At 36.4% G+C, this 22,934-nt stretch overlaps 1 protein-coding gene across 8 annotated transcripts in view; it reads left to right on the top strand.

The window, feature by feature from the left end:
* Window positions 1–22,934, top strand: part of LOC111509416 (long-chain-fatty-acid--CoA ligase 6) — a 132,984-nt gene that overhangs the window by 62,811 nt on the left and 47,239 nt on the right. The window contains exons 1-2 of one of the 8 annotated variants that reach the window (XM_023165168.2): window positions 13,612–13,753; window positions 16,759–17,054. The exons of the other annotated variants lie outside the window; for them this stretch is intronic. Coding sequence (XP_023020936.1) covers window positions 16,968–17,054 — 87 coding nt within the window. The 5' untranslated portion in view covers window positions 13,612–13,753; window positions 16,759–16,967. Of the gene's footprint in view, window positions 1–13,611; window positions 13,754–16,758; window positions 17,055–22,934 lie in introns of those variants that run through there. 8 annotated transcript variants of the gene reach the window in all.

The raw sequence follows: 22,934 nt of genomic DNA, 5'->3' as shown, positions 1-22,934 counted from the left end.
TATATATATATATATATATATATATATATACAGTGTGACCCATTTAAAATGGAACCACCCCTGTAGAATGTGCATTTTTCAATCAATCTCAATTTTTTTTTATTGAAATATCAAGCATGAAAAACTGTATCTTGACACTAACTTTCACAATTTTAGTTTCATTTCCAAGGCACTCTATGGTTTTTTTTGTTTGTCAAAAACGGCAAAAGTTTATTAGGCAATTTTTGTTTTCAAATTTGACTACACCACTGGATTCGTAGTCGTTATAAATCAAAACTGTCAAATTTTCATAAAAAAATATGAAATACTCGTAAACTTCTGTTTGGGTGGTTTCTAAAATAATCTAAAACAGCACCTTCGTTTAAATTTCTTCTTCGGTGATTATTTTTTAAAATATGTTTGCTGACTGCACCGGTTTCTTTAAATGTTTTGTTAATTTTACTGACGGTGCTTCTGTCAATGGGAAGTCGATTTGGATGTCTGTGATTAAATATCCTAGCTGCTTCTCTTTCACTATGATAATTGTCCCCAGAAATTCTCACAATTTCAATTCTTTCTTCTAATGATAATTGCAAAGCCATTATTAAATGCACGTAACTTACAACTATTATTTTATTTATGATTAACTGTCAAAATCACAGCCTACTGTTGATTTATTATAAAACCTTTGCATAATGAGTTCAGCTTCCTCAAATTATTGATATCTCCTCTAAAAGATTGTTTTAGCTGAGTTATGAAGAAATTACAGGGAACAATTTTTGTCTTGCTCTCTGTTTTATTATTGAATAAATGATTTCCATGCTTTAAATCAATTTGATTTTAACGGCTATGCGGAAGAATGTACTAAGTACTGCATAACTTGAAAATGAATTTTTAATTTTCTGTTATTCTAGAATACACTTCTCGTAACCTACACTCAGATGAATGATTTTAAGGGAATATTATCCACAAATCCAGTGGCGTAGTCAGATTTTTATTACAAAACGCTTGCACCACAAATCTCTCACATTACCATATTTTCAGGAGTTATAACTGTAGAACGCATTGAGCTGTTGACTTCGGATTTTCACTGTACAAATTCACTGGTGTTCTACTTGGTGATGACAGTGTTGTCAGATCTCAAATATGTCTATAATCTGAATAAAAATTACAAACAAATACTTTGTTTCCAAAATTGAAGTTGTTGTAACTTCGTTGTTAACAAATATTTTTTAATGAAAATTTGACAGTTTTGATTTATAACGACTACGAATCCAGTGGTGTAGTCAAATTTGAAAACAAAAATTGCCTAATAAACTTTTGCCGTTTTTGACAAACAAAAAAAACCATAGAGTGCCTTGGAAATGAAACTAAAATTGTGAAAGTTAGTTTCAAGATACAGTTTTTCATGCTTAATATTTCAATAAAAAAAAAATTGAGATTGATTGAAAAATGCACATTCTACAGGGGTGGTTCCATTTTAAATGGGTCACACTGTATATATATATATATATATATATATATATATACTCGGTAGCAGGTAGAATCATACTGACGGATCGGTCAGTGGCGTTGCGGGATGTATGAATCTATTTAAGCATTCATTTTGAGCTGTGTTACAATTGACCCGCGTTACAACTGACCCCACTCTCCCCTAGGTTGAAGCCAGCTTTTATAGAATCATCAAATGAAAATTTACCTGAAAATGCAAAACTTCCAAACACACCAAATGGAATTCTCAAGAAGAAATCAGAAAATCAAATTATGTAACCCGCTTTGGAAGAAGAGTTCATTTCCGCGTTTCATATTTTTTTTTAAGGGGGGGGTGTAATGTAGTGCCCTACAATTTCCTTCATATGGAGTATGCTAGGTGTTGCTAGGAGATGTGTTTGTTTAGATGATTTTGTTTAGAAAATATAATAAAGAATTAATAAAAACTTCAATCAAAAACGTTTTTTAAAAGTAGTTCAGAAACTACAAGGTGTGCGAAACTGAACCTGCTTCAATATTGGATATACGGCAGAGAATGATAAAATTTTTTAGAGATATTGACGTTACTGTGTTCGAGCATCTTCTGTATTGACTTTAAGCTTATTACCTCATATTATATAGTTACATGTCAATGTACTCAGGCAATGATTGAAAGTTCCGCCATTTTGTAGTAGTTGAAGATATTGACATTACATTCTAGGGTTGTGAAGCATTTGTCAGGAGCTTCATAAATATGTGTCACAAGACCTCCCTTTCCATTTAATTTTATTTTTCCAAGATGGCGCCCATACGCCATCTTGAAAGTTTCATCTGTCAATTTCACTTCAAAATAAAGTATTCATGCAATAATTTCATTATCCCAAATTTCAACTTTTGAGTTTACCCGTTCAAAAAATAAAAGGGGGGACATTAAAGAAAAGCACTGTATACATGGAGTCCCAAAAGGCGTTGATTTCGTTTTTTCGTTTCGGAACTGAATTACTTTTGCTAAAAAGAAGCTTCTGGAATTTTATTCGCGTGTAATGTCATGTGTGTAATGAATGAATTTAGAATGTACGTAGCCAGTGAAATTGTAACATTCTCCTTATTTTTTTGAATATCCTTTGTATATTCTTCCACAATTTGAAAAGTGAACAAAGCTATATCAATAGATACTCTGCTGCAGTGTAATAGTGGGCAAATTAAGTACAGATTGTGGAAGGTTATATACTCAAAAAAATTGTAAAAATGTTGAGTCCTTTATAAAAAAATGTCTTTCAAAGAATATGTATTCTGAAGTAGTAAAATTCAACAAACGACACTATCAATCACAGTAAAAAAATCTTTATAGTTCAGTGATGAAATAAATGTTCTTCCTTTCAAAATTTGTTGAAGATGGAACATTCTCGAAGATTTTTTCTCCACAGTGAATTATCTTTATTCACTAGATTCAAGACGTATAAATATAATCTGCTAATCAATGACACGAATACTATTTTAAAAAAGCTTGCGTAAACTGTTGCTCTTTGTTACTACCTACGATAATGAAATAGTTTTCAAAATTAATCATTTCATTGACTCTCACAAAAAACGATAGCTATGACTAACTGGGTTCACAAACCGCGGTTTTTTTGCAACATCAAACGCAAAATTCCGTTATTACCGCCAGTATATTGAACTCTTTTCGATTCACGGGATCAGAGACTAACGACCCGACGAATCATTTGTGCTTACCCACTATTTGATACCATCATTTTTTCCATGTAACTGTTCATAGAAACATGACATCCAATATCGAATATTTCCTTTGTCCGGAGGAGATTATCGCCAATATTTTTTTCGTTTAAATATACGGTTACTTCATAATTGAAAAGCAACGGTAAAGCTGGGAAAAAATCTTTTCACGCTCTTTAATCGGAATAGAATTCGAATTGTATGCAAATTTCTTTTGATGGAGAACGTGTTATGTAATGGATTCGTCTATATAGGTTAATCATAGGATAATCATGGGTTTGATCTCGCCGTTGAGAATAATTTGCGTTACTATGCTCAGAACGCTTAGCGAGTTATGTCAGTGACTTTTCAATCAATCATGAATTATATCAGCAGTTTTAATGAGGAAATTAATTTGATGTAAGGAATTCTTTTTTTATTCACAGTGATTTGTGATTTTCTTTCTATGATAATCAGACAACATTGATTGTTAGTACAAAGAGATATGGCAGCTGACGATGTCAGCTCATTTGTCGAAATATAGGGCGACAGAACTGTCCCAATTCTGGTATTTGGAAAGTATTTTTTCACAATCTAGTAGTGTCCGACCAAAACTGGTTTTTACGTCCGAAACTGAAACCGAATTTCGGCAACGGTCTCAGTTTTGGCCGAAACCGAAACTTACTTAAAACGATTATGTTTTGAGGGAAAAATAAAGAAAACATTATTATAATCAGTCAGTCTTTGATTTTTGATCCTCAAATCACAACGTAATGCAATCTTCGACATTTTTACTTATTGATAATCAACAAATCAACATAACCCCTTATTTCAGAAAACAAAAATACTTAAAATAAGTGAGGTGTTTATTTGAGTAGGCGTAGATTCTTCTTTTGAATATTATGAATGGTTTTTCAAAAATATTCAACATAAAATTACTTATTTTTGTTGTTACCTAATATCACAATAGGTACTTAATAATAATAAACAAAGTAAGTCACGACGTGATCAGGCACGTGGACGCAGCAAAATGTCTTCGTCGCTTGTATGAAATTCAACGCGCCGAACATGACCGATCAGATCGCGAGAACTCCCGAATGCAGTTTCGGTTTCGGTCGTAGTTTCGGCAGGTTTGCCGCCGAAACCGAAACCCGTTTTTTTTGCCGAAACTCGACCGAAACCGAACTTTCGGTCGGACATCACAGCTTGTCAAATATAGGAAGAGGTTTGAGAATTCTTCCTCTTTCTTTCTGTCTCTCTCGAGAGAGAAGGAATTCCCGCCTCGACATAGGCGTTGGCATATTATTTTTCAGTGATAGTTTTTCAGTTACTTATTCTTACAATAATAATTGATCACCCCATTATCTCAATCGAGACGCCTGAGGAAGCTACTTTTTGAGAAGAAAACAACAAGAACCACAGGAAAATTTTAAAGGCGCTCTAAGAGCGGTGCCTTTGCGAAAGTCGTGATTCACATTAGATTTGAATCGCTGGAGATTGAATTCATTTGGAAAAACGTTCTCAGGGAGTTTATTCCACATAAACGCAGTTTTCCAAATGGAATATTTCTTGAACAGTGAAGTTCGAAGTGTACTGAGTTGAACCTCAAAACGATGAGCAGCCACAGTCCGTCGCGTATTTCTGATATGTACCGCTCTTGGTGGAATCGAATGTGACAAGTCACTCTCATGGGAGTATCTATCTCTGTATCTGTAGAGTAGAGAGGGTGAGTGTAGACCCACAGCACTTAGGCCATAAGTGACCCATTGTACATCCTCCCGAGGAGTTGTCCTCCTAGGTCATCGTCCATTCTTTCCTTTTCAGGAAGGTGGACAGGTAACTAGGAGACATCTCCTTTATATCAGCAGGTGAAGGTCAAGACTCGCCGAACACACACTCTCTTTGGCAACCTTGAGGAGTCTGACGGCGGCCTTCGTGAAGGTATTGGAAAGTGCAGCGACATTAGTGTCGTTGCGCGACTTCTTTAACCTTCTTGGGATTCCCTCCGTGGAGGTGTTCAAGTAAAGACGCTTTCCCGCAGGGGCAGCCGGTTCCTTGCCTTTATTCAAGGCGCAGCTCTTGGCGCCCGCCACAGGAAGTGCCCTTGCTGCTGGAGGTGGAGTGGGGGAGGAGGAGGATGCACCCACAGTTGCTGCTACTCCTGCCTCTATCGCTCTCTTCTCCTTTTGGCCTCGGCGCCGCAAATGCGCTTACGCCTTGCCGTGTGTTCCCACGGAGGAGCAGGTGAAGAGTTGGTCACTCTGGCAGAGCTCCGCATTACCATTGGAAGGCTGATTACAATGAGGTTTCGCCCATTTTCCCAAAGGGATCGTTCTTAACCGCATATCACCCTGCGGACATTCAGCTGCGGCACGATTCCTTACACCTCTATAAAAGAGAGACAGATTTACAACCTTTCTTCGATGTTCCAGACTATGAAGGTTGCCAGTGATGTTCGTGTCTCCAATCAGACGGATGGTTTTTTCTGAATGGAATCCAGCAGCTTCAGGGTATGCTTACCATACATGAGAACAATTCTCCAAAGAATATTTGATGTGAGCTTTACAAAACATCAAAAGTTGCTGGGGTATGTAGTTTTTAGGTTCAGAACAGTGTTCCAAGCTTTTGAGAAGCAGTTTTTGCAATTCCAGCGACATGATGGTGCCAAGACATATTGGCGTCCATTTCAACCCCCCAACAAATTTATTCAAGCAAAAGCGGTTCCTGGGTTTTTGTGGCATTGAATTGAACCTGGTTACTTTCACCCCAATTCGAAATTACTTCCATATATACAATTAAAAGAGGGTTGGAGACGATGTGGATCCCTGGGGAAGACTAGCGTTGATAGTGAAAGTATACGAGAGATATCCATCGACGGCCACTTGCAGGGAACGTTCTTTCAAGAAGCTGGAGAGCCATACACAAAAATGATCCGAAAAGCCATAGCATCGAAGTTTGGCCAGCAAACTCTCCTGCCACACACGGTCAAAGGCTTTAAAAGGATTACTAAAAGCGGCCATCGAGTTGAGATCTTCTTCAAACCATTCAGAAAAATCTTCCTATGATGTTTGTACGCCCTTCAAATCACGTTGATGCTTGAATTTCCCCCATAAAAACTTTTGCATAGTAGGAAGCTTTTCTATTAAATTTGCTAATAGATCTGGATTGTACAGATACAGATGAGAATTGACGAACATTATAAGAACATTAGAAAAATAACTTAATGACTACCACTTGTCTTCTTCACTGTTACCAGCTTTTTTCGCCTTTTCTATCAGCGACAAAATTATCCACTCGGATCTACCAAAATTCATTTCTAGCATCTTGATAATTTTGGATATATTTCTTGGGAAAATAAGGAGATCTTTGACAGTTTCTTTTGCTTCGCCCTTCAATGTCCGGTTCAAACCGGTTCTTCATCAGATAACCCAAGATGGTGTGTATTTCTTATGAACTCATTAATGAAAATAGGCCAATCAGTCGAATCGCCAGAGAATTCCGTGAGATTCTTCAATTCTCGTTGTAAAAGAACTTTATTTGTGGCATTCGCATTTTGTGAATATTGTTTTACGATATCTAAAAGCATCTGGTTATTCTCTCCACCCCCAACAAAACTTGGAACATGGACATTAGTAGAAGATAAAATATTGAACGAGTCTGGTTGATTGTGATCCTTGTAAATACATTGTCTTGACTCTGTTACCCAATTATCGATAACATTTGGATTTGCATAAAAATGTTCGGAACAAGTTGGAAATACCTGTTTTTCGTTCACCGAACTATTTGTTTCACTTTTATCGGCAATATTTTTTCGTATTTCAACTTGTTTTCGTAAAAACTGACGTTCTAATTCTAAGGCTTTTCCTTAGATTCTTCTTCAGTGTTCCTTCCCTCTTCAAAAGAAAAATTGGCCGCAAAACCGCTCGACGGCATCATATAGTAATAAGCTGAAAAGAGGCAACGAATTAAGAATTGAAAAAATTAATGAACAGCATAACAGTATGTCCGCAAAGTATGGAATAAATTCGATATTTCCAAAACCAAAGGTCGTTTTACAAAAATCTGAATCACGTCGATTTTTAATTTTAATATTCTACATTTTACAACAAAATTCCATTATACAGGGTGATCCATATTGATGTGATTACGTCATCGGTAATTTTTTAAATGCAACACCCTGTATTTGGTGTCAGTTTTAGATAATCCGTAACGAGCTGATTCCTGAAAGGTATGATACTTGGGTTCTAACGGACAGAATTTGAAACATGTGCGCTTAGAAAATAAATTTTATTGATATCTAATAAAAGTAGAAATTAATTAATTATTTCATATTTTTCTAATAATCAATTTAACAATGGGAAAGTAATCCAGTAATACATACATGACTTTATTTTAAATGTTCGAACTGTAGTCCTTGCTGTGTTTGACAGTAACCTAAACGTTGAATAAATTCTTGTTGAACCTTGTTTATGGTTTCTTGAGAAGTATTGTTTATTTCTGTTCGAATAATCTCTTTTAATTCTTGAATATTTGCTGGTTTCGTTTTATAAAAAACATTCTTCAGATGACCCCACATAAAGTAATCCAACGGATTTAAGTCTGGCGACCTCGTTGTCCATTCAATATGTCCACGTTGACCAATCCATCGGTTCGTGAACATTTAGTCGAGATACCTTCGAAAATCTGCAGCATAATGTGGAGACGCACCATCCTGTTGAAACCATAAACTTCCATCAAAACTTCCAAAATTTATTCCAGTGGGGAAAAAATAATTAAAGTAGGTACAGGATATCCCTTTAAAAACTGAAGGTATGTTGGCCCGTCTAAAGTACCGTAGAAAAAGTAGGGTCTTAGACTGCCAGCCTTTTGCGGGTATTGTGTATCATGCTCACGCATCCAGTGGGGGTTTTCTTTGGCCCAGTACCTACAATTCTGAAGGTTGACCCCACCATTTAATGTAAAAGTGGCTTCATCAGAAAAAATTATATTTTTTACGAGGAGACGGTCTCGGTGACAGTTACCCATCATGGCTTCACAAAATTCTATTCTTCTATCTGGATCATCCTCGTTTGATTCCTGTAGAAGTTCGATTTTGAAGGGATGCCATTTTTTCAATTTTAATACTTTGTGAACAGTTGTTTTACTGACATCGATATCACGACTAACCTCACGAACAGAAGTCTGCACATCTTCAAAAGCAAGTAGAACATCTAGTTTTGTATCATCATTTACAGAAGGACGGCCTGATTTGCGTGCATTTTCAACTGTACCAGTTTCTCGAAGTTTCTTTTCAATCTTGCTTACTGCTGACTGCGTTATGCGTCTTTTTGGATATTTTTCATTAAATAAGTTACACACTTCTATCTGAGTTCGCGATCTGTCTCCATAGCCAATCATCATAAGTATTTCAATTTTTTGCTTTACACTTAAATTCATTACTACTTCAAATTAATTCAAAGCAATATTACAGAAAATTCACGAATTAATACAACAACTACTGTCCTATTTAACAGTTACTGAACGTCAATAGAAATAATGACATTTCACAATAACAAAAAAAAACTAGCCGCCTAGTTTTTGAAATTAATAAGAAATACTTGTTAGCATGGTTACTGTCGGCTACAGCAAGGACTACAGTTCGAACATTTAAAATAAAGTCCTGTATTCATTACTGGATTACTTTCCCATTGTTAAATTATTCATAAGAAAAAAAGATAAAATAATTAATTAATTTCTACTTTTATTAGATATCAATAAAATTTGTTTTCTAAGCGCACATCTTTCAAATCCTATCCGTTAGACCCCAAGTATCATACCTTTTCGGAATCAGCACGTTACGGATTATCTAAAACTGACACCAAATACAGGGTGTTGCATTTAAAAAATTACCGATGACGTCATCACATTAATATGGATCACCCTATATAATGAAATTTTGTTGTAAAATGTAGAATATTAAAAATATGAATAGTAAAAATATCGAATTTATTCCATATTTTGCGGACACACTGTAGAGTACAAAAATCTATCTATCAGTATATACCACGACACAGTAGAATAAATGTTTATTGAGATATGGAGCTATAAAAAACACATGACATTGACACGGACAAAACTTTTGAAACAACCTAAATACATCGGTTAACACTCGTGTCGTTCACGAGGTCCACAAAGCTTATAAAAAGATATTATATGGGTAGTAGTAATACATTCACTTTCATAAAAAACTTTATACGTCGTAAATCTAAGATGAAATTTACTGCTCGTCTTTTATCTCGTAACACTAAAAATCAATTCGTTTTGTTATTGGTAAATGATGGTTATTGTAATGATCTAGGACCGAATGTAATTGTACATCGTAAAATGTTGTTCATGAATGTTTATTGCCATAGGATAGTCATTTTGATAGACACAGATTGAATTTATGCAAACAATATATTTGAGTCTGCTCGTCAATTTGTATATATGAGAATGAAATTGAATAACTCTAGAAAACCGTTAAGAGAATAGTAGGAATTGTTTTGTAGTATACATGCTTCCAAAACCTGTTTTTCTTTCCTTCCAGTTAAGGCCAGTTTCTCTTTCGTTAGTTAACACAAGACACAGATTATTTCATGATCAGATTTTATACAGAAAATCTTTATTGGAAAACTTGCCCTTCGTTTTATTTGTTTTGTTTCATTATTGTAACTATTTTTGCACTAGATCGCAATCAAATCCCAGCAGAACGGGATCGGTTCGCAATTGACGAACGCGTGGACGCGGTCCCTGACCGATCCATGTGTTTGGATCGTTCGTGCGTTATCGTGCCAATTCTGGCGAATTGATTTCGCAACTTATTGCAATTTTTCGCTCCAAGTCAGTTCAAGTCAAAAATGTTTATTAAGCTTTAGGATAAAATTACAAAATATTGTGAAAGTATGTTTTGTGTGGGGCCCTGCTATAGGATTATGCCTCTTCAGGGTTAGTGGGTTGTGTGTGTGTTGTCTTGTGTAATGATGTCTAGTGTAGTGTTGTTTTATGTTGTCATGTGTTCCTCTTGTTTTTCTTGTTTTTCCGTTACTCCGTTGCAGTGGTCATTGGAATGTGGGTACCGTTTTGGAAGGCCGGAGGTAAATGGCTTTCGATTTCAGCTCCTTTCAGGACATAGCTGTCCGCTATCTGATCTTCCATTGCTCCCAGGAGTCTTGCTGGGGGAAACGGGAGCTTCTTCATTGGAATCCTTCTGGGACCTCCACGGGGAGTTCAAGGTGTTGTCAGCAAGTTGATGGCATCGGCGTTATTACTGCTCATCCTTCTTGTCGCATATCGTCCTTGAAGTTCCTGAAATCGTAGGTTGATTGGTGTATTGTTTACTAGGTTATATAAGTTTTGAGATGGGTATCGGTAAGGGAGGTTGTGAATGTTGCGTAGGATTCTTCTCTCAGTAGTTAGGATACGGTAGGATAGTCTAGGGGGAAGCGTACAGTATATCATCGCTTTGTAGTCTAGGACTGGTCTGATGAAAGTTTTATATGTATGTAGGAGAGTTTTACTGTCGCACCTACCGAGCTTGCCTCTCAGTGATTTTAGCAGGTTAGTTCCTTTCTGGACTCTTTCCAGAGTTTCTCTCAGGTCGACCTCCCAGTTGAGGGTCCTCGTGAAGGTGACCCCCCAAGTAGGACACCGAATCTTGGAGTATGAGGTTTTCTCCTACGAGTCTGAGGTTCAAGTTTTCAGGATTCAGTTTAGGGTGGGTAGTGCTGTGAGGATGTCTGAATAGAATGGTTTGGGTTTTGGTGGGATTAATTTAGATACGTCACTTGTTGCACCACTGCTCGAAGTGGTCGATCATGTTTTGTGCTTGAATTTGCAAGCTGCGGGTGTTGGGAGCGGAAGAGTGGAGGATAGTATCATAGGCATACTGGAGGATTTTCTGGGACGTGGGGACGCCGTGAGCGTAAATTAGAAACAAGAAGGGAGCGAGGACTGAGCCCTGGGGAACACCGAATTTGGGAGAAAAGGGGGAGGATAGGGCGTCACCGACTTTAACGCGGATTTGTCGGTTAGATAGGTAGGAAGCTACTAGTCTGATGAAGTGGTGTGGAAGACGAATTTGGTTAAGCTTCCAGATTAGGCCCGCGTGCCAGACCTTGTCGAAAGCTTTCTGGATATCTAAGAGGATTGCGATAGTGCCAAAAGAAGAGTTGATATTTTGGGAGATGTGGGTGTGTAATTCGACTAGTGCATTCTGAGTGGAATGTGCTGGTCTGAAACTGGTGGGGAGGGATGGTGTTATGTTCTGGAAGGAAGTCATTCAGTTGTTTGATCATTAGTCGTTCCAGCAGTTTGCCCAGACAACTAAGCAGGCTGATAGGTCTATAGGAATCAGGTTTGGTGAGATCCTTGTGAGGTTTTGGAATTAGGATTGTATTTGCCTGTACAAGACAAGCATCAATGATATGTTCGAGGAAAGGAATGGCGGAATCAGGAATGTTTTTCAGCACTCGGCGGTTCACAGAGTCTGGGCCTGGAGCGATATTTCTACCGCTGTGAATGATATGGAGGATATTTTCCTCGCTGAATGGAGATCTTAAGGGGCAGTTGAGGTCAAGGGGAATCTGACCGGGGTGCCTGCCCAGCTGCGCAGGTACTTGCTGGTGTATGTGGTTGTCGAAATGAGCGTCGTTAGGGAGTCAGAAAGTAAGTTCGAGATCTTCACGGAAGGCTTCTGCTTCTGAGCTTTCCGCTTCCAGTGGACGAGAGGCCTTATGTGGGGTGTTGGTCGATCGTTCACTAAATCAGTGGACACAAATTTATCCACCACATTGCGAATAGTCCTCTTAGTAGGACGGAAAATAAGCGAAGCGCGCGGTACGTTGCCCGAACAGAACACCATTTTGATGAATCAATTGTATTATTTGCACTTGTTAAATGCTATATTCGTCCATGGTGATTTGGCAAAACAGACTGAATGAAGGACAACTAATTTGACAGATGAAGCTTCAACTTATCAATTATCTAAGTTCGGAAATTCCTGTTGGAAAACCATATAATCTCCTTCCAATCGCATCAGAAATCCTCTTGTAACAAAGTTTTTCTCCTGCATTTCTAGAAAGAGCACATTCGTCCAAGACGAATGTGCTCGTGGGTTGGGCTACCTATCGGCCGCGTCCCTAGGTGGCGGTTAGGGGAACGGCCAGAGGACTGGAGGCCCTCTCCGGGAAGCCAATGTGGCCTTACGGACGGGGTCGCCGGACTGCTGGTCAGTGGCAGAAATAAGTAGGGTGAGGGGAACCAAAACTACCCAAAGGCCTTTGCAAAACATACCACCGTGGACCAGCCTACTCAAGCTAAGGTGTAAGAAATCGTGTCGACAGCTGAATGGCTGCAGGGTGATATGCGGTTACGAACGATCTGGGCGAAACCTCATTGTAATCAGTCTACCTCTGGTAATATGGGGCTCTGCTAGAGGTGACGAACTCTTCCCTTGCTACTCGTGGGAACACATGATTGAAACAAACACAAAAACAGACACAACAAATACAAAACCCAATCTAAGGCGGTGGCTGGGGATGAACAGAAATGTCCACCCCAATCTACCTCTTGGAATGAGGCTTGACATAGCAGATCACCTCGTGATGTAATACAAAGACCAAGGTGTAAGCGCATTTGCGGTGCCGAGGCCAAAAGCGAAAGAGAGTGAAGGAGGCAGGAGTGGCCGCAACTATAAGTGCACCCTCCTCCTCCCCCACACCATCTCCAACAGCAAGGGCACTTCCTGCGGCGGGTCCCAAGAGTTCCGCGTTGAATAAAGGCAAGAAACTGGCTGCCCCTGCAGGAAAGCTCCCTCACTTGTGCACCTCCACGAAGGGAACCCCAAAAAGGTTGAAGAAGCCGCGCAACGACAGTAATTTCGCTGCACCTTCTGAAACCTTCGCAGAAGCCACCGTGAGACACCTTAAGGTTGCCAAAGAGAGTGTATGTTCGCCAAGTCTTGGCCTACAGCTGCCAATATAAAGGAGATGTCTCCTAGTGATCTGTCTACCTTCCTGGAAAGGACAGGATTGGCGATGACCTAGGAGGACAACTCCTCGGAAGGATGTACAATGAGTCACATGTGGCCTGAGTGCTGTGGGTTTACACTCACTCTCCCTACTGAAGACGAATGTGCTGACTATAAAATTGTTGAGAAAGCCGCAACACCAATGTCTGTAACGTATAACAACTAGTAGCAGCCGACTTAGATATAACAAGAATTACTGATCGTTTTTGATGAGTCGTAAAATCTGTTGACTTGTTTCTAGTGTCAAATTATTTGTCACGCGTACACGGTTATATATTTAGAAGGGAGAATGTGGCGGATCATAATCACACACTGATGTTCTACCGACTATAAAAAATCATGAGACTGAGTGGGAAAAGATTCGCAAAACGACCTCGACAACTTTTTGGGATTTTGCCACCGGTCAACTTAGTCGGGAGACATCAGTGCTCAGCGTCGGGACGTTGATGAAATTTTGTTTTCGGCGGACGATACTGTCCTCGATCGGGGTGTTGACGAATTTGTGTGTTTGCGGTGTGATCAGCGTTAATCTTATTGAATTATTCGGTTAGAAACTGGATTATTATAGTATAGCTATGGTGTTCATTGGAAAAAAAATCATATTCGCACATTTTTTTCTTGAAGATTGAGCAGTGCGGACCTGAAAAATCCCCCCTCCCCCTCTTAACTTTCGAATGGGGCAGAATATCATGATATGACAAAGTTGAAATCCATTATTACTATTCTAAATCGCGTACTTCCTCCACTGTTTTAATTGTATGATTTCCTACTTAGTATTGAAGATGAATGAGATTTTTATTTCTGGTGAAAGTTATTTTGTGGCATTTATCGTGATTTAGGTATAGGTTACTATTGCCACAGATTTCTGCAAATGCATCAAGATCATTTTGCAATCTCTCACAGTCCTGGTTTCCTTTGATGGTTCGATAAATATTGAGGTCGTCCGCGTATAGTAAAAAGTTGGAATATTCAAATCCTTCAAATATATTGTTAACATAAATTATAAAGAGTGATGGCTCCAAGTGACTTCCTTGTGGTACACCTGATATAACCTCAAAACGTCTGACTGGTATAGTTCAAGTAAACGATATAGCTTCCCTATCAACAGCTTCCCTTTAATAATATAGTTAGGGAGCTAACTTATTTTGTTATCCAATAATCATTTCTGATTATATAAGAATCACAATAACTATATAATATATAATAATTAATATACAATAAGTATTTCATTTACATAGGTGAATGGGAGATTCAAATAACAGGGTGATAATTGAAAATACTTTAGAATACTACTTACATAAATATACAATCGATCGCATCACAAACACTTCACCAACTTTCTTCGAAAGCTTCTGAAAATTCCTCTTACATATTCTCTGTTTCACTATCACTGTCGTCATTTAAATCATTAATGAATTTATTTCCACCATTAATATGGAAGTGTCCAATCTCCATACAGTCTTTTTCAAATAAAATTACTTTTTTAATCCTTTTCTGCCAGTCTTCTTCGGTAATATCAGCTACTTCTTCTTTAACTGAGCTCTATTACCTTCTTTTGGAAAATGATTTTTACGCCTGATGCTTTTTTTCAATTTTCCCCAAATCAACTCGATGGGATTGAAAACACAAAAATATGGGTGAAGTCTCAGTATGGTATGTCCATACTTTCCTGCAATACTCACAAGGGCATACGTATTTTCAAATGTTTTTGTCTGTAAAACTTCAAGTAGTTGGTTTTTGGTATAGTCATCTTCAAAATACAAATTGTTATCCATTAAAAAACTTTGTATTTCATCTTTCCTCGAATTTTTATTCGGTACTTTGATGAGCTGTCGCGAATGATAGGAAGCGTTGTCAAGAATAATTACACTATACGCATCCAAATTTGGGATCAATGTGTTTTCAAAACATTCCTTGAAAATACTAGCTTCCATGTTCTTATGATGGTCAACACTGCAGTCGTCAAGTTTTTTTCCACATAATTTCAAAGAATTCATAATCCATCCTTTACTTCCTCCGCAATGCACAATGATTATTCGCAATCCTTTGTTTGCAGGCATGTTAGGCGTACACATTCTCGAACCATCAGTCCATCCTTTCGTAGCTGTGTCGTGAGTGTCATACCAAGTTTCGTCCAAATAGAAAATTTGCTGTTGTTCTTGTCTATATTTAGTTATTTGTTCTAAGTATTTGTTAGACAATTCCACTATTCTTCTGCTTTCCATAACTGCTAGACGTTTGTTCATTATTTTCAATCTGAATCCTAGTTTCTTTTTCCAATTCTGAAGAGTTTTGTCACAGCAGCTCACGTTATGGCCGGAAGTATTCAATTTCTTCCTTATGATTTCACTTGTAGGATTTTTATTAGATTAGATGGACATCTCAAGGATTTGGTCATTCTGTATCACATCGCGTCTTGTAGGAATTTCGTTAGATTAGATGGACATCTCAAGGATTTGGTCATTCTGTATCACATCGCGTCTTGCGTTCATAAGGTTTGTTTTTGACTATTTTACGAACAGTTGAGAAAGAATTTTGGTCAAATCTGATGTTGCTTGTAATAGTTTGTTTTCCTCGAAACCAAACTTGAGATGTAGATTCTTATATACATTGAAACATACTCTCTGTGTTTCAATATTGAATGCATCCGAATCTTATTCACTGGTATCTCTTTTTCGCATTGATCACCATCGCTATTGGAATCACTACACTGGAAAAAGTCTGCGTTGTTATCACACTCGTTATTACTATTAGTACTTGTCTAAAGACGCCACATTTTGAACAGATAACAAAAATTTCAAGTAATTATAACTGCACTAATATCCAATTTCAACATTCAAATCTCGATCAGTTCCTGAACTGAACACGATGACGATAACTATCCCCGATTCCCCGATTTCTATTCATCACCGTAACATGACTTCAAATTCAATTTTATGACTGTTCAGACAATAATAAAACTTAGTTAGTAAAAATTATACAATACGAACCGCCAAGTCTACAGTCCATGTGGACTGGTTCGCTGCCGGTTCATTTCTATGTATTGGTTTTTTGTCCTTTGAGCGTGCCGCCAACTTCAAGAGTGCACAATATCGTTTATTTCGACTATAACCGTTAACATACACCACTTAATGCTTTCCTATAGTATATCCAGAAGATGCTGATCTATGCCGATCTCCGCAAGTCTTAAAAAGATCAAGTTATGACTTATTTTATCGAAAGCCTAGCTGAAATCCGTATAAATCACATCCATTTGCGTCTGATCATCCATACTCTCTATCACATAATCTGTAAGCTCTATTAACAATTAGTATCAATTGATCTACAGGGGAAAACCATGCTGTTCTATTATCATTATTATACCACACCTAAAATATCAAACTATAATTTTAATAATTTCTGTGATTGCAATTGAGTAGTAGTAAAAGTTTTTCACAAGTTAATTTTGTAACGTGTTGGAATGCATAAACACTACAAAATCATAATGTTCTTCACACCATGCACATCAGGAGCATCATCGTTCATAATGGTATTTTCAAATACTTTTTCAGCTTTCAAAGTGCCAAATTATTTATTGACTGTTATATAAATCGAGTGACTTGAAATTTGGCCAAGAATCCTCTAATAATATGTGAGTCAGAAGACTATTAGTGTGCTAATTCGTGTTTTCAATGGGTTTAAAAATACCATCTTTCAAAGTGTACATCAAGCTGTAGTCTATACTCTATGTTGATGGTGAGTGAACTCTGAAATCGTGAAAATGTGCAACTGTTGCGGTTGTCATAGTGTACCTCCCATTAGTAGCCCTATCAATCTCAACAACCAGTCCGATGTTTACAATTACAAAGTAAGTCGACCATTTTTCGTTGTGAATTTATGTGTGCTCTTTCTATAATGAAAAGTTTATAACTTTCGATTTTAATGTTTGATTATTTTCGTTTTTATCACATCTTATTAGTGTCAGAAATAGTTTTTCAATGACGAGTTTAATAAAAAATCGGCCAAGAAAAACTTGGCAGATAACTCAGATGTCTAGTATAGAATGAGCACGTGAATAATCCTCTTCTTTGTGATAAACAAGTGCCAAGAACCTAAAAACTTGAAAATTGTATAAATTATCTGAGACAACCAATTTGAATGATATAAAAATGTTTTCAGTTAACTTCAATGAAATGAATGAAAACACTCTTGTCTAATTTTGACGTAAGGCTCCGTGAACACGTCTGTTTGGACAAAAAAATCTACAATCTATGAGCATCTTAAGAATCAGAATACAAGATAAGTAAAGATAACCTCAAAATCCTACACATATGTAAAAAAAGGAAAAAATTAATTTGTTGGAAGCCGTGGAAATTAACAAATCAATTAAAAACCTGAAATGTATACCCTTAAACGAGCAACTCGATTTATGTAGGTCTCCACTCTTGAATTTATATGTTTAAAACAACCCCTATCTTCAGTGTTGAATAACCATATAACCCGATATAACCAAGTTTTCAAGTTTCACATTCTAGTTTTATACTTAATAATGGGGTTAAACCCGAAACCAGTCATATAAATAAAATTAGCTAGTGGAAATTAGACAAAAATGTTGTTTTATATATATATATATATATATATATATATATATATATATATATATATATATATATATATATATATATATATAGAAGAGTGGGTTTTCGGGGATTCGATCTGTTTAGAATAAAATATTAATCTTTTTAGTTATATATACAGTGTGACCCATTTTTAATGGAAACACCCCCCTGAAATTTGAAGTTGTGAACCGATTTTAATATTTTTTTTTGAAATGTCAAGTACTGAAAGGTCTACCTTGGGACAAAATTTGAAATGTTTATTAAAGTTTCAGGGCATACTACGATATTTTTTCTTAGTCGAAAATCGGGATTTTTTATTAGCGATTTTTTTATTGAAAAAATCACTACGCCACTGGATTCAGAGTGCCTCTTAACAGGTGTGACCAAAATTTCATGAAAAAATATTCATTATTAACAAAGTTATGACTACTCAAAACTTCGAAAACTCACACAGCTAGCAGTCACAAAAAACACCCTATATCAACAGATATAGTCATGAGATTATTTTTTTATGATTTCAACAATAAAGTGCCGCCAGATAAAAAAAAACAAATAGCGTAAATATTTTTAATGAAAATAAAGGAATTACATTAAAGTTTTCACGCAAATTAACTAAAACTAAGACCTAATATTTCAATTTAAATCTTAGTTGCCATGTGAATGATATTACAGTTTGACACTTGTGAAATATTTAAGTGTCTATTGTCAACAATATTCACCTTACAGTTCTTCGAATTATTTTGTCATGGCTGCAAGATTGAGCTTAAGAGAGAAAATTGAAATTGTACGCCTTTCGGGAGATGACGTTAGAAGTGCTAGAGAGGTTTGTAGAGTATTTAATGAGAGACATCCAGATCGTCCTCGTATTAGCTGCGGTACGGTAAATAAAATATTCAATGAAGCTAGTACAGTATCAAAAATGATGTTAAAAAGTAATCGTGTACAAAGACGAAACAGGAATGATGAAATCATTTTAGATTATTTCGGAAATAATCCTAATGTCAGTATAAGGAATGCCACGTTAGATTTGAATATTCCACGAGAAACTATTCGGAGATGTCTCAAGGCGAATAATATTAAACCTTTCAGGCCAAAATTTTTACAAGGACTTCAAGAAGGCGACGAAGCAAGACGCCTGGAATATTGTTTATGGGCCCAAGGGGAATATTTAAACAATAGAAATTTTCTAAAAAATATTTTATATACCGACGAAGCCACTTTCACTTCAAATGGAGTAGTGTCATCACAGAATTGTCGCTATTGGGCAGCGGATAATCCTAACTGGGTAATAAACTGTAAAAGCCAGTATTGCCAAAAAATCAACGTATGGTGTGGGATATTGAACGAACGAATTATTGGTCCTTTCTTTTTTTGAGGAAAACATTAATGCGCAGAGGTTTCTAGAATTTTTAAACACAGAGTTTTGGGATGCTATTCACGAGCTGTAAACCAATGAACAGTCAAATTCAATTGTCCAGTTAGATGGGTGTTCAGTTCATCATGCCAGAGCTGTGAGGCAATGGCTTAACGAACATTTTCTAAACCGATGGATAGGCCGTGGTAGTCCATTTATAGAGTGGCCACCCAGATCTCCAGACCTCACAGTTTTGGACTTTTTCTCTGGGGACTTCTCACACAAAAGGTTTACAAAAACCGCTCAAGAGATAGAAATCAACTTTGTGCAAGAATTCGACAGGTATGTGCAGATATTAGCCCTCAAAAACTAAGGAACGTAATCAGAAACATTCGTAAGCGTTACGACACATGTATCGAAATACGTGGTATATTAGTAGAGGCTACTAGAATATGAGTTAGAATTAATTGTTGTACTGAATCGAAACATTTCAATAATAAGTTATCAGTTACGTTTATTAAAATTTTTTGCTTCATTGTTAGTTGAATTGTGTGAATGTAATTCCGTTATTTTCATTAAAAAATTTTACGCTATTTGTTTCTTTTTTTATCTGGCGGCACTTTATTATTGAAATCATAAAAATCAAAAGATAAATGAATAAGTACCATTCTGATCATTCTCATATTGATTTCAATTTAAGAGTCACCGGTAGACAGCTGTTTCAGCCTATGGGGCATCGTCAGTACCGGGCAGGCGGTCCTCGATTGAAGACAAGATGTGAAAAACCAAGAAAAGCACTTAATAGAAATAACTGCGTAAACGCAAGCGAGACATAAGTGGAACCACCTATTGGTTGACTTGGGTGTATTGAAGGATAATCTGACTCATTGTCTAATAAATCAATCATTTTACTCCATTAAAGAATTTTAGATGCTTAGATAAAGAATTTTAATCTAATTGTATGCATATTTTTTCATATTTTAAATTGTATATTTCTGAATTTTCTTCATTGCCTTGTGACTAGTCCGGTAAGTTTTTTGCATGTATATATGTATTCTCTTGTATGTATATGTAAATTCTTCAGTGATGAATAAACAAAATTCTAATTCTAAATTCTAATTCATTTGCCTATGAGAAAGCTCTGTTTAAAGTAGTACCCCGCCAGCTCACTGTTGACTAAAAACAAAAACGTTTTGATGATTCTGCGCAATGTTCAGCCATGTTTAAACATAACAAACCCGAAATTTTGCGTAGATATGTGACACAATGGACCCAGGTGTTATTTGGTGACTATCTCAAGCACGCACTATAAAACGCACTATAAAAGCAGAAATTCAGATGAGGAGCAAAATATTTTTAAATATAAAGAAATGAACTTTGAATGTTCAAGCCCGCCTCAAATATACCTACACGGTAGGTTAAATGGACTGACGCTCATCAGAAAACAACTACTCCACTGGCTAATACCACGACTGGCGTTGGATTACATCCGACAGTGCAGGAATCATCACAGAAATTTTCCTGCATATGCAATTGGCAATACAACTGAAAGAGTCGACCTACAATTTTGGAACGGGCACATTTGCAGACCGGTTTCGGGCTTCTTAGCCACTCGTCAGTGCAAGATAGTAACTATCATCGACCTAAAGTCAATGATATTTCATAATGTCAATGTCATAAGACCTGAAATTGTGGCCTGAATATGACAACTCTTTTAAAAATTCTTTGACAATCGCTGCGTGTAGTTCATTTTCAATTGTTTCAAACTCAGTCAGCTCTCTAATTTGATATGTTTGTATGTCACCTTCCTTACATTTCTTAAATAATGACACAATTTCTGCAAGCAATTCTAAATATATATATAGGATTCTTTGGATCCTCGCAGACCGAATAATTTTATTTCAGGCCAAGTAAACTCAATAATATTCTGAATCGCCATTTACTGTCTCCTGTTTGTCGAAATTTTACAGTTCTTTATGTAAATTGGAGTATAATAAACTAGCGACACTTATTTGTATTATTTATCTATTGAACGGCCTTCCAAAAATGAATAATTTGATTGCACCTAGAGAACAAAACGTGTCTAACAAGGACCAGTCCAGAAACTTTACACAAATTCAATTAATGAGGATTGAGTATCTACAGCAGTTCGTTAAACTCAAAATTTGTAACCCATTTATACTAAATCTGTCAATGAGTGTTTTGAGTTGATGAAATATGAAATTTTTAGTGCGATTGGACGGTTTCCAAATGTTTCAGAAGTGATGCACTATACTATTTGTCTTTAATTTCATGCTTTTTGTTTTTACGGTTGTTCTGCTGATGAATAACTTTGAGAAATTATCGTTTACAGTACGTCGTGAAATAATTTGAGAATGAACGAATATATGTGTTATTTTGCTTCTTATTTATTATTTTATCATTACGCAACAATAATTTTATTTAAATAAACGAAATAAAAACAACCACGCATGAATTATATTATCTTCCAAAAAAATTCTCCTCAAGTGATAGATTTCTGATTTTTTATATTTTTTGTCTTTTTCCATGTTAATCCAATGTCTCGCAATAATTTTATCAATGACTCGAAGAAAGCCCTTTGTCAAAATCATTTAAAATAGTTTTTGGAATTTTCTGTTATTTCTCATTTCACTATATATTCTTTCAATATTCAGAGTTACAATCGTTGCTTTTTGCACTACTCTCTTGAATTTTTTTCAAGTCTAGAGACTTGTTTCATGAAGTAGACGACATTTGCAATCACTTGTTTGTTATGTTTTAAACTTTGGGTCTCAGTTCAATTATCACTACAGATAATTTTTGCAATATAGCGCTCTCACCGTCTTCCAACGCGCATATAGTGGGTAAGACCATATCAAAACTCAGAAAGCTCTTCCTACATTACGTCACAGCTACGTTGCCGTTGATGACCTGTAATTGATAAAGTTTTATTCATATATGGATAGAGGTTGTTTGCTGAGAACCATTTGTTTAGATTTTCAAATACTTGGTAACATTTGCTTTCCAGCATTGAATCCTCTCGATCATATACTATTTTTGATGTGTCATCCGCATCCATCGTAACAGAAGTTGCAGAAGTTGAAGTGTCAAAGTCATAAATATATATCACAGCCAGCATAGGTCCCAGTACCGATACTTGAGGAACCCCGGACGTAACAACATTTGAAACCTGACCGTCGACAACAACGTATTTTTTTCTATAAGACAGGTAGTCTGCTTTCCAATTCAAAGGAAAGTCTCGAATACCATAGCACAGATCACAGGGCATTGAATTTCATTATCGTTTCAAACAGTAACTTTAATGGGAGAAAAGTATCATAGTCGTACCTTTTCCGTAGAAAATTTTATGTTAGAAAAAAGTTATCAACGTATTCTATCGTATGTTTGCTGGTTCCCAAGATAAATCAATGTTTAAAAAACAAATTAATATTATTATCTGAATGTCGATGTTTTCAAAAATCGTTTCTTCTGTGACAAAAAATTATGAATAGTCGATAGTTTCGTAGGTATTCTAAAAAAAATTTTTTGGACGCCGACTGTTTTTACACGATTAATAAAGATCTTGCTGAGATTTGAATGAACATTCTAGGGATTCTTCTTCATGATGAGATTGAGTTGAGTGAAAATTTATCAACTGATGGGTCTCTTTTTACTGTGTATCAACGACTTATTGAAAAAAAAATGGGAACTCAATATATAGCTTTGCTGGCGACAGCACACTCGTCTCGTCATTTCATTTGGATTCCAGGACATC

This window comes from Leptinotarsa decemlineata, unplaced genomic scaffold (genome assembly GCF_025532065.1).
Source record: "Leptinotarsa decemlineata unplaced genomic scaffold, Ldec_3_MD MMD2_tig00000010_RagTag_RagTag, whole genome shotgun sequence".
Lineage (NCBI taxonomy): Eukaryota > Metazoa > Arthropoda > Insecta > Coleoptera > Chrysomelidae > Leptinotarsa > Leptinotarsa decemlineata.
The sequence above is the reverse complement of the archived record's forward strand: the minus strand, read 5'-3'. Positions and strand labels throughout refer to the sequence as shown.